This window comes from Hyla sarda, chromosome 2 (genome assembly GCF_029499605.1).
Source record: "Hyla sarda isolate aHylSar1 chromosome 2, aHylSar1.hap1, whole genome shotgun sequence".
NCBI classification, from domain to species: Eukaryota; Metazoa; Chordata; class Amphibia; order Anura; family Hylidae; genus Hyla; species Hyla sarda.
The window spans coordinates 231846898-231859191 of record NC_079190.1 but is presented as its reverse complement, the minus strand read 5'-3'; the positions used below and the strand labels follow the sequence as shown (position 1 = coordinate 231859191).

The 12294-nt window shown below is 42.5% G+C and overlaps 1 protein-coding gene across 1 annotated transcript in view; it reads right to left on the bottom strand.

Annotated features, from left to right (window-relative positions):
• The window catches only part of KIAA1522 (KIAA1522 ortholog), a 62406-nt gene that overhangs the window by 30731 nt on the left and 19381 nt on the right, over positions 1-12294 (bottom strand). Inside the window, exons 2-3 of the mRNA XM_056556556.1 lie at positions 3619-3768; positions 3309-3358 (exon numbers count right to left, since the gene is read on the bottom strand). Coding sequence (XP_056412531.1) covers positions 3309-3358; positions 3619-3768 — 200 coding nt within the window. The remainder of the gene's footprint in view (positions 1-3308; positions 3359-3618; positions 3769-12294) is intronic.

The window sequence follows — 12294 nt, the reverse complement described above, 5'->3', positions numbered from 1 at the left end:
AGCTTCCAACTCATCGGTTTGCACTTTGCTTCAGGGAGTAGCTCATGAGATTCCTCCCTACAGGTCTCCTACTCCCCCTTGGGACTTGAATTTGGTCCTGAGTGCCTTGCAATCCGTTCCATTCGAGCCTATCCGGGACATTTCTCTTTGTTTCCTTTCTTGGAAGGTCGCCTTTTTGGTAGCTGTGACCTTGATCCGACGGGTATCAGAATTGGCAGCTCTCTCTTGTCAACCTCCTTTCCTGATTCTTCATCAAGACAAGGCGGTGCTTCGGCCGGTTCCTTCTTTTCAACTGAAGGTGGTTTAGTCTTTTCATGTGAACGAGGATATCGTTCTTCCTTCCTTCTGCCCTGCTCCATCTCATCTTAGGGAGCATTCTCTCCACAATCTGGATGTGGTCCGGGCCTTATGAGTTTACCTTTTGGCCACCTCTTCTTTCCGATGGTTGGAGTCGCTGTTTGTCCTTCCGGAGGGCCGACGCAAAGGTTTGCCGGCTTCTAAGGCACCATCTCCAGGTGGATCCGGTCCGCCATTTCTGAAGCGTATCGTTCCAAGGGGAAGGATCCTCCCTTCCGGGTTACGGCTCACTCCACTCACTCTGTGGGGGCCTCTTGGGTAGTCTTTAACAGGGCTTCGGCCCTACAGGTGTGTAAAGCGGCTACTTTGTCTTCGGTGCACACGTTCACCAAGTTTTACCAAGTGCACACTTCTGCATCCGCCGACGCCTCTTTAGGGCGTAAGGTTTTGCAGGCAGCGGTGTCTCTGCCGTCCGCTTGATTCCGGGTTGCATTGTTTTTCCCACCCCAGGGACTGCTTTGGGACGTCCCATGGTTGCTGTCCCCCCCAATGGAGCTGAATGAGTAAAGGAGATTTTTTACACTTACCGTAAAATCTTTTTCTCAGAAGCTCCATTGGGGGGGGACAGCTCCCACCCAGTGTTTTTAGTTGTGGTCTGAGAGTCGGTCGCCTGTCAGTCTGTTGGTTCATTTGTTTTGACTGGGCTCTCTCCGGACTCTGTATTTTTTCGGTTCCTCCTATTGCTTTGGGACTAAAACTGAGTGTCTCTAAGGCAGTAGGTGGGGTATACCCTGCTGGGAGGAGCCAACTTCTTTTTTTGTATGCCTAGTGTCAGCCTCCAAGTGGCAGCAAGATATACCCACGGTTCCTGTGTCCCCCCCAATGGAGCTTCTGAGAAAAAGATTTTACGGTAAGTGTAAAAAATCTCCTTTTACTTAACGCACCAGGACATACACTTACGTCCTGTACATGACGCAAGCAATGGCTTTAAGCAGCCAGGGACTCGCCAGTAATGGTGGACATCAGCGATCACGCGGATGTCTGCCATTAATGCCTCAGATGCTGTGATCAATACAGATCATGGCATCTGCAGCAATGCGGGCAATATATTGGATGATCGGTTCACCCAAAATCTGATCATCCAAAATGGCGGACGGAGGTCCCCTTACCGCCTCCCAGGGTCTTCTGCTCTGGTCTGAGATCCAGCAGGCCAGAGCAGAAGATTGCCGATAACACTGATCAATACTATACAGTATTAGCAATCAAATGATTGCAATAAATAGTATAGACATAAAAAGTGTAAAAAAAAAAAAAAAAAGTGAAAAATCCCCTCTCCCAATAAAAACCTAAATCTCCCCTTTTTCCCATTTTATCCCCAAAGAGTAAAAAAATGAACATATTTGTTATCGCCGCATGCGTAAATGTCCAAACTATCAAAATATAATGTAAATGAACCCGTACGTAAACAGCGTAAACGTAAAAAATAAGCTTTTTTGTCACATCAGATTCCCAAAAAAAAAATTAAAGCATAAGAAGCGATTTAAAAGTTTCATATATGCAAATGAGGTATTTATAAAAAGTACCGATCACGGCGCAAAAAATTAACCCTCATACAGACACGTATACAGAAAAATTTGAAAGTTATAGGTAGTCAAAATAGAAGGATTTTAAAAATACTGATTTGGTTAAAAAGTTTGAGATTTTTTTTTTTAAGCGGTACAATAAGAGAAAAGTATATAATCATGGGTATTGTTTTAATTGTATTGACCCACAGAATAAAGAAAACATGTCTAATCTGCAAACTTACCTGATGAATTAGCCACAGCCATTAATCTTACATGCACTTATGAACACATTATATCCCGAGGTAATGACACATACGAAACATTCTTATCTAGGTGGGAATTGTGGAACACATCCCCATATTATGTGGGGGACTGGGAATAAATCTTGCATCTCCTTTGAGTCGCCAAAGGAAGCCCGTCTGCTGGGGACTACAGCTCTAAAGTTCCAATTGTTCCTTACCAAATGCAATATATAGACAGACCACCCACAGTAGTGCACTGATTATTGTTGTACAATTTTTGTGTAACTTTGAGTCTATTCTATCTGCTTGTTCTCTAATGACATACCGACTTATTGCTATGTTGTTGTCTACGGTTGTGTGTGTTGCCGGGAATATCTGGCCAGTTTGTATTCATCAAACTTTAATAAAAACTATTCTTAAAAAAAAAAAAAAAAGAAAAACATGTAATTTTTACCATAAAGTGTACGGCATGAAAACGAAACCTTCCAAAATTTGCTAAATTGCTGTTTTATTTTCAATTTCCCCACACAAATAGTATTTTTGGGTTGCGCCATCCATTTTATGGTAAAATTAGTGATGTCATTACAAAGAACAATTAGTCATGCAAAAAATCAAGCTCTCTGTGGATGAAAATATAAAAGAGTTATGATTTTTAGAAGGCGAGGAGGAAAATAAGAAAATGAAAAAATTATGTTGGCTGTGTCCTTAAGGCCAAAATGGGCTGTGTCCTTAAGGGGTTAAAGGGTCACTGAAAAAACTTTTTACACCATAGAAACATGTCAAAAGTTATGATTGATCAGGGTTTGAGTGTTCCGATTCCCACCAATCTCTTTAAAATGTTAGGAGAAGAGCACGGCCAAGAGCTTCTCTCACCATCTTTCTGCAGGAGATGAGCTTGCATTAGGCAGTGAGACAAGGAGTGAAGCATTTAGCCGATGGCTTCTCTCAGCTTGTTCTTAAGATCAGTGGGGGGGTGAACACCCAAATTAATAAAAACATTTGATGTGTCTCTATAGAGTCCAAACTTTTGAGGAGGAATAATGCTCTCTGGAATGCAATATCTGTAATATTATTAAATTATAACCATTAAGATCGTGTAAGATCTAAGCTAATAAAAAGTTCACCATTGAACACTACATCTAATAACCAAGGATTTGCATCATATATATTTTATGCAGTCAATTTCGGTAATGAGTTTTCATACCTCAGGTGCCTTATTTTCATCCTGGATGGAATGTTTGGTCTGCTGTTTTTCTGAAAAACAAGATAAAGCGATTGAAAACTGGGCAGTGTATATAAACATGTGATTCTGATCACTTTCACCCAAAAACACCCCTATTTATAATGCTCATGTAGTCCATGGCACACAACCAGTTTACAGTGTTGAGAAATAATTCACAGTATTGCAGATTTTATCTTGTTACTTTCCCAATGTTACATTTAGGAATTGGGCAACATAAATCTCAAAAATACTTTTTTTTCCTTTTAAAAAAATTTTTTTTTTTTTTTTTTACCTCTTCTCTGCAGAGACTTAAGCCCCACTTGAGCCTCGTTGTGAATCTCCTCCACAATGGAGGTGCGCCCGCTGGGGAAGAACACATTGTCCGGTGAGTCATCTTCTTGAGGTGGTGTTGGTTTGGGTTCACCATCAGGTTTGGAGTTTTCTTTAAATAAAAAAATAAAAAAAAGGGGTTGTCACTTAATCTTGTGTTTCTCCTGACATGATTTCTAATTCTCCTTTCACGCTATATGTTGCTCCATTTTAAAGACCGGTTACAATGTCCCGTTAAGAAAATCCTTAAAAACTGCCGTTAAAAAAATCCCATTCAAGTATATGGGATTTTTTGATTATCCGTTATGACCCGTTATAGCCTGTTATGAATAATGGACGTTATTTGTGATGGTATAAAAAAACGTTACATGCACAAAATTTTCTCCCATCACAAATAACGTCCATTATTCATAACGGCTATAACTGGTGATAATGGATAATCAAAAAATCCCATCGACTTGAATGGGATTTTTTAATGGCCGTTTTTAAGGGTTTTCTCAACGGGACATTGTAACGGGTCTTTTAAACTGAGCAACATATAGTGTGAAAGGAGCCTAATCTGTCGATAACACATTGGGAGGCTTACTATAACTACCATGATGTATATGTACAAACATATTAATTATCCTACAACTTTAGCATGTTTTCTCTTGCACATTGTCAGACGGCCATGTTAAATGTGATCACAAGTTATCTGGCAGTTGACTCTTTTATCCTGTGATGAGTCATTCTTCGCCTGAAGGACACACACAAGGTTTCAATGTCACGAGTACAGTGTCTGCTCCGAGTGAATCAGGCAGGGCTGGGCCTCCTACCACAGTATACTTACACTGGAGCCCCATCACAAACAACTATTGTACTGCTCACACTTGGGTAAGAGCCCAGTAAGACTTTAGTAGCATCTGCTACTTTTTCTCCAGTGTAGATTTGCCCAATACCTGGACACTTTTTATTTATCGCATAAAACTTTCTTCCAAGCACATGCGGACATCATTCATACTTTACATAATCACTCTGCATATGTTAAGTGACATAAGAAGTACACTGCATTATCTTGTACTGATCTTGAGTTCCAGGCTGTATTTTAATCCAGAGCCACACTCACTGTTCAGCAGGCGTCAGAGCTAAAATCTCTCAGAACCTGTCACCAGTTTTATGATGCCCGCGTCACGGGAAGTGGTCCCCGCAGCTGCCCCTGGCCCCGCCACTACTGAGGTATGAGTCTCATTCAACCTGTGTATAGGGGGGGGGGGGGAGACATGTCACTCAGCGTTGTAGGGTGTGGAGAGCAGCTGCTGGGACCACCCCTCGTGACTAGCTACCCAGGTTTCTGTTGCATTTTTAAACTATAATTTCTCTGAAACACCCGGGATTTCAGAGTTAACATAGTGGGAGTATTTATGAAAAGTGGGGTAGGTGAACGTCTTTTTACTCCATTGAGTCATGTAGTGGAAAATACACCATAATTGCACCAAATTTATCACATGGTGCGGGGCACGTGATAAATCTGGTGTTGATCACATTTCTTACATCAGTACTACTGTTTGTATGGTGTTTTAACCTGTGCGACAATTATGCAACTTTTTGATAACGCTGTTCATATTTAGTTTGTAAGATCTTTTTTTTCTTTGGTGAGGATTAGCGTCCTTTTTGATGAGTTGCGCCAAAGTATGCAACTTTTTTTAAAGTTGCATTTTCACAAATTCCTGACCACTGCAAAAAATCAACCATAAACACAGCTACCAAAGCAACAATCCAAAACACAGGTAAATGAAAAAGTCACAAAAAAAACACTGCGCCAAAATATAGCAACAAATTTACCTATGAAAACAAGGGTAAAATGCTTCATATTTATATATATATACCCCCCAGTGTGTGTTAGGATCACATTGCCTGCACCAGGTTCACTTGAATAACACATATGCTGAAATTTAGAACCAGCACATAAGGTAAGGCCTATCATCAATTCCTTTTTTCAGTTCCTTCCTAGGAATCAGAAAAATGAAAATAAGGAAGTGCCAGGTCTGTAGCACAACAGGCACTCAAAACACTTCACTGACTTACAAAGAAGCCCACCAGGTTATGCCATAGTGGCCATCCTTGACAAGAAAAATAGTAAAGGTATGATGGAATCTGTGACTGAGGCTTAAATAATTCAATTTCTTAAAGTGTTTACTCTCACTTGTAGAATACCGTTCTAATGTGCTGAAAAGAAGCGGACAGAGTTTAGTGACTGCCATTATACACAAGATTGCAGAAGCTTTAAAGTGTACCCGTCAGATCAAACACATTTATATATATATATATATATATATATATATATATCACTCAGTTCCTAATCCTGACCATGTTCATCTATTTTTATGTGTCTAGCACCTTTATTTATGTTTTATTACACTTTTAATTTAGCTCACTAGTCTGAATTCCTCTCAAGGGGAGAGGGCGTGGCCTCACTGTGCAGGTCTCCACCCCCTCCTTCAGTATGCTGTCTGCTCACATCTCCCCTAGCATTAGCAAAACTACAACTCCCAGCTTGTCCTCACTGACAGTAGCGGGACACAAGCTGACAGTGGGAGGATTTTTCCTCTAGCTGTGAGCCCTGCACTCACAGCTGTCATTCAAGGAAGTGTGTCCATGACATAGGTGATGACGCATGGACACAGCAGGACTAGTATGTGTCCAAGCAGGCAGGGGGGACAGTTGTTTGACTGGCTTTTTCAGTATGAAATACTGAAAAATTTCTAATGAAAGCAATTGCCAAACCTATTGGTCATACATGCTTTACAACATATCTAAAGTTTTTGTATCTGAAAGTGCCCTACTAATGGTAGTCAATATAAACATGAAGTGCCAGCAAGAGCAGTTAGTAATAAAAGACAGCTACTGCAGCTCACAGTGGTGAGCAAGTACATATACAAGTCTATCATAAGTATGGGCATTTACATTGATTATTAACTATAATATACAGTATATTAACATAAAAATACAGTATAAAGATTTCCTTTACAGAACAATATAGACATTGCACAGCAGAAGTTCATGTAACATTAAAGGGGTTATACTGGATTAGATAACCCTTTTTAAGGTGCTTTGTGAACAGGTTTGTTGTAAGATGGTAGTATAGATAAGAGGTTTTAGTGATGCACCTAGCAAGATGACTAAGTACAGTAATAGTATCTATAGGTGATGCTAACCTTCTGTTTATTTGGCTTAGAGATTTCTGGTTGGCTACCTTTAGGCTCACCTCCATTAGAGCAGGGAGTCTATGGTAGTCTGAGACACACCTCCAGTCTCCTCACTGGTTCATGCTGCTGCTCTCCCCCTCCCCACTGTAGCTAGTTTTATAAACAGCAGTCTATCACAAGTTTACCAGGAAGTCTGTGCATTTATTCCCTATACTGTACATAGAGGATACATTTTTATTGCTGGAATATCCGTTAAGCCTCATTCACCTCCACAAGTATATCCTTTAAATGGGAACTGTCAGATACAAAAACTTTAGATATGTTGTAAAGCATGTATAACCAATAGGTTTTGCAATTGCTTTCATAAGAAAATTTTCAGTATTTCATACTGAAAAAGCCAGTCAAACAACTGTCCCCCCCTGCCTGCTTGGACACATACTAGTCCTGCTGTGTCCATGCGTCATCACCTATGTCATGGACACACTTCCTTGATTGACAGCTGTGAGTGCAGGACTCATAGCTGGAGGAAAAATCCTCCCACTGTCAGCTTGTGACCCGCTACTGTCAGTGAGGACAAGCTGGGAGTTGTAGTTTGGCTAATGCTAGGGGAGATGTGAGTAGACAGCATACTGAGGGAGGGGCGGAGACATGCACAGTGAGGCCACGCCCCCTCCCTTTGAGAGGAATTCAGACTAGTGAGCTAAATTAAAAGTGTAATAAAAAAATATAAAGGTGCTAGACACATAAAAATTAGATGTACATGGTCATGGTCAGGATTAGGTACCTAGTGATATATAAAAAAAAAAAAAAATTGGTTAGATCTGACGGGTACACTTTCAGCCTCATTTAGTCTCCTCCACAAGTATATTGCAGAATACCATCAAAAATGTTTATGAGAATATACTTTGGCATGCCCATGGTCTGGCCATAGGCTCCTATAGACCAAATATATACTTTTGACAACATTTGGTCTGTTTTACATTGGCAAATATCTTGAGGGACAAAAAAACAAAGAATACCACTTCAACTTGACCAGAGTCATTTTCAGTTTCAATTCTTTACTAAGAACAGACTATGCAAACAGCTGACGGATCCTGTTATATCGAAAATTGTCTCCTTCAACACCCAAAGACAAATTTACAAAACATATAAACTTATCCAAAAGCCAGTATATGCAACCTTATGACAAAGTACAATGCATTTTAACTCCCTTACACAGGTTCTGTTATGGTCCGGAATGAACCACCTTTAGGGTAGTAGAACAGCGGCACTTATTACACTAATGTTTTTTCCACCATTGACTACCTCTGCTACTAACCATAGGGACAGGGGACACTTTATAGTGATTTACAGTTTCCTCATACTGTATGTTGCTTACTCTTACTAATGTTCTGTCCTATTTCTTTTATGTAGTGCTTAAAAGCAGAGACTCACTGTAAGCAAGTTCATATAAATATCTTTTATGTAATATAAGATGGTTGTTTACTAAGCAAATAAAAATGATAAGATGGACATCTAAAGTCTCAGCTTTTTATTGAATTGTAGGTTGAGTCTTGTGTCCCCTATATATAATAAAATGAGATTAGAATATTTCTTACATAAGTCTGCAATATCTTTTTATAATCTGTGACATTACTAAGGGATAATTTACATTCCCTAACATGTTGGTCCAGCATTGTAGGTACATTTTACATCTGTGTGTAACTCACTCTGCCCTAAATATTCAGCCTAAAAGGAGACTGTATCCATAGAGGATATGTTACATTCAGGGTACGGTCCCACGTACCGCTTACGCAGCGTATTTCACGCTGTGCAAAATCTGCTGCGGCAGCGGGAAATACACTGCGTAATCCCCAATCACCATACACACAGGGCTTTCTGGTGGCAGCCCTGTGTGTGCAGTGAGTTTTGGAGGCGGGGCCGCACACCGCATGACTGACACACAGCCCCTCCTCCAAAACTCACTGCACATGTAGGGCTGCTGCCGGATAGCCCTGTGTATATGGTGATCGGAGATTACGCAGCCTACTTCCTGCTGCAGCAGCAGATTTTGCACTGGGGAAGCAGTACATGGATCGAACCCTTAACACAGAAAATAACCATTTCAAATAGATCAAGTTGATTGTAAATTATATTACCCCGTGATACATTCTCCGGAGAATTTCCAGTACATGGAGATTTGGTACCGGACAGGAATATGGCACATTGGAAATCTCTACACACAGATATACATACTGCTGTCTACATGCACAGAACTGCTTTCCTAAGGCAATGTCCTTTTGCTTGGTATTTTCTGTAAAATCCTTAGTTTTAGAGACATGTCAAATCTTGAAAGTCACTTTCACCTATGATTTATTAGCAAATGTGAAGTATTTTTGGAGCTCAGCATTTCTGTCATTCACAAAAAATATCTATGTCCTCCTTAACCCATGTGTACCCCTCTTTCTTTATTGAAGAATCATCCTGACCATAATGGAAATTATGATCTCCATGTACTGTCTTGTGGATGAACTGTCAATGTACTTGTGTTTCTGCAAGGTATCAAACTGAAGTATAAAGCTGGCTGTACACTTCAGATAGCCATTGGCTACACATTTTGCTCAGCTGACTGCTATCCCTTTCAGTCCCCCATACATGTGCATGCTCAAGTTGGCCAAGTATGCATGAGTCTGAAAGGGGAAAGAAGGGGTGGGGAAAAGCAACTGCCTAGCACCTTTGGTGGCTCTATCCCCCTGAGGAAGTCATATACCATGTTTCTCAGAAAATAAGACCGGGTCTTATATTAATTTTAGTCACAAAAAACACACTACGGCTTATTTTCAGGGTAGGGCTTATTTATTTACGGTATGTACCTTGAACAACATGGGGGGCTGTAGCAGTGTGGCGGATGGGGGCTGCAAGAGTGTGGAGGATAGGGGGCTGCGGGCTGTGGAGGATGGGGGGGCTGTGGGAGGATGGGGGGGTTGTAGCAATGTGGAGGATGCCGCACCCCCCCATCTTCCACACTGCTACAACCCCCCATCCTCCCCCATCCTCCGCAGCCCCCCATCCTCCACACTCTCGCAGCCCCCATCCTCCACACTGCTACAGCCCCCCATCCTCCACACTCCTGCAGCCCCCATCCTCCACACTGCTACAGTCCCCCATCCTCCCCTTCCCCCGTCGTCCTCCACACTCCTACAGTGCCCCCACCCCTCTGCCATAATAAACTATGATACACATTTCATCCCCAGTGGAGGCTAGCACTTCCCCACCTTCATACGGTAGCGTATGCAACTTGTACTGTACGGAAGCTGCAGCTCTCGGCGGCGGCGGGATCTCCTTCTGTTGCTTAGCAGCCGGGGGCAGGGACACGTCCGTGATGTCGGCCGTGCATACGCGCAGACATTTTAAAGCGACAGCGTCCCTGCCCCGGCTCAATTATGCTAACTTGCCACGGGACCAGCCAAAGGAGGGGGGGGGTCTGATGCCGGACATCGCCAAAGCAGGCCGATTCCTGGCATTAACCCTTTAGACACCGTGATCAAAGTTGACCGTGGCAACAAAAATGTGGGGTTAACTGTGCCTTTTTAGCTCAGGGCAGCTGATCAGGACATCCGTGGCGGAATCTCAGGTCCCGATCAGCAGAGTGGATGGCGGGAGGGCCCTTACCTGCCTGCTCACCATCCGATCAGTGCTCTGAAGCTCTGGCTAGGCTCTGCAGGCTGGAGCAGCAGATCACGGATAACACCGATCAAAGCTGAGCCAATGCTCAGGATTGAACAGTGTATGCAATTGTAAGATTGCATGTTATAGCCCCCTATGGGGACTAAAAAAGAATAGGGGATAACATGTCTGATCGACGGGGTCCAGCTGCTGGGGACCCCCGCAATGTCTGCCGCGGCACCGATCCTGTGCATCGAGCGAACTCCGTGTAGTGTTGGATGACTGGCGAAAACAGCTGCCATGCCCCCTCCATTTATGTCTATGGGAAGTGTGACGGCTGTGTACTAGCCATCACGCCCTCTCCCATAAGCATAAATGGAGGGGGTGTAATGCCTCTCCCATAGAGATAAATGGAGCCAGGGCCCCGTACATGAGATCTCAGAGGGTCCCAGCGTTTAGACCTCCCCCCCCACGATCAGACACTTTCCCCCATCCTGCGAATAGGGGATAAGTGTCTAGGGCTGCAGATCTCCTTTAGTTTTCCTCTTTGCCACATGTACCAAGTTCAGTGGATAAGTGGCAGAAATCTCTTTGTGAGCATAATGCTTCAAAAGAGCAAATACAGCACATAACATTTCTCCAGAAGACAAAAATAGTGTGAGATTTTATTAGAACAAAGTACAATGCTTTTACTCATGACCAGAGTTCTTTAACCCCTTCTCTGCAAAGTCCTCTCTGTGCATTATATAAACATTAGCCAAAAAGGAAGATGTGACTGTATCATCTAGGTAAAAGACACACTTTTGCAAACCTTCATACACATACTTATGCGCGCTCAGCTTTTGCAGCAGCTTATCTCCTTTTAGAACAACCAGATCAAGCATACTGAATCTAACTGCCTGATCCTTTTCTTCCTTACACAAATGCAGACAGGGGATAAATAAACGGTGAGCTATCAAAATATTTTCTGTAGAATATTTTTGGAACAAATCTGTTGTGAACATGTGAAGATACCCTAAAAAATATCCACTTAAATATACAAAATAGTAAAACGTGTTTGCAATACAATCTTGTTACCATGTAAACATTACATAGTTGCACAAAACACTTGAGTAACCTGCTATGCAATGAATAGGCAGGGGACATTTGGGGATGACGAGAATAATAAAATCCAACTCCAGAGTTAAAGGGGTACTCCGGTGGAAAACTTGTGTGCCAGAAAGTTAAACAGATTTGTAAATTACTTCTATTAAAAAATCTTAATACTTTCAGTACTTATTAGCTGCTGAATACTACAAAGCAAATTCTTTTCTTTTTGGAACACAGTGCTCTCTGCTGATATTTCTGTCCATGTTGCAAAACTACAACTCCCAGCATTCCTGGACAGCCAACGGCTGTCCGGGCATGCTGGGAGTTGTAGTTTTGCAACAGGTGGAGGTCCGCAGGTTGGAGACCACTGCTGTACGCTGTATCCCTATGCCCGGGCTGCAAAAGATACAGAAAATAAACTTTGAACTCACCTACGTCGGCCACACGCTGGGGACGGGAACGTCGGACAGCCATCAGCCTATCACCGGCCGGAGCGATGTCCCGCCCTGGCAAGTGATAGGCTGAGCCCACTGTCATGTAAGAAGCTCTGGCCTGCTTCTTACATGACAGTGGGCTCAGCCTATCACTAGCCGGGGCGGGACATCGCTCCGGCCGGTCATAGGCTGACGGCTGTCTGACGTTCCAGTCCCCAGCGTGTGGCCGACGTGAGTTTAAAGTTTATTTTCTGTATCTTTTGCAGCCCGGACATAGGGATACAG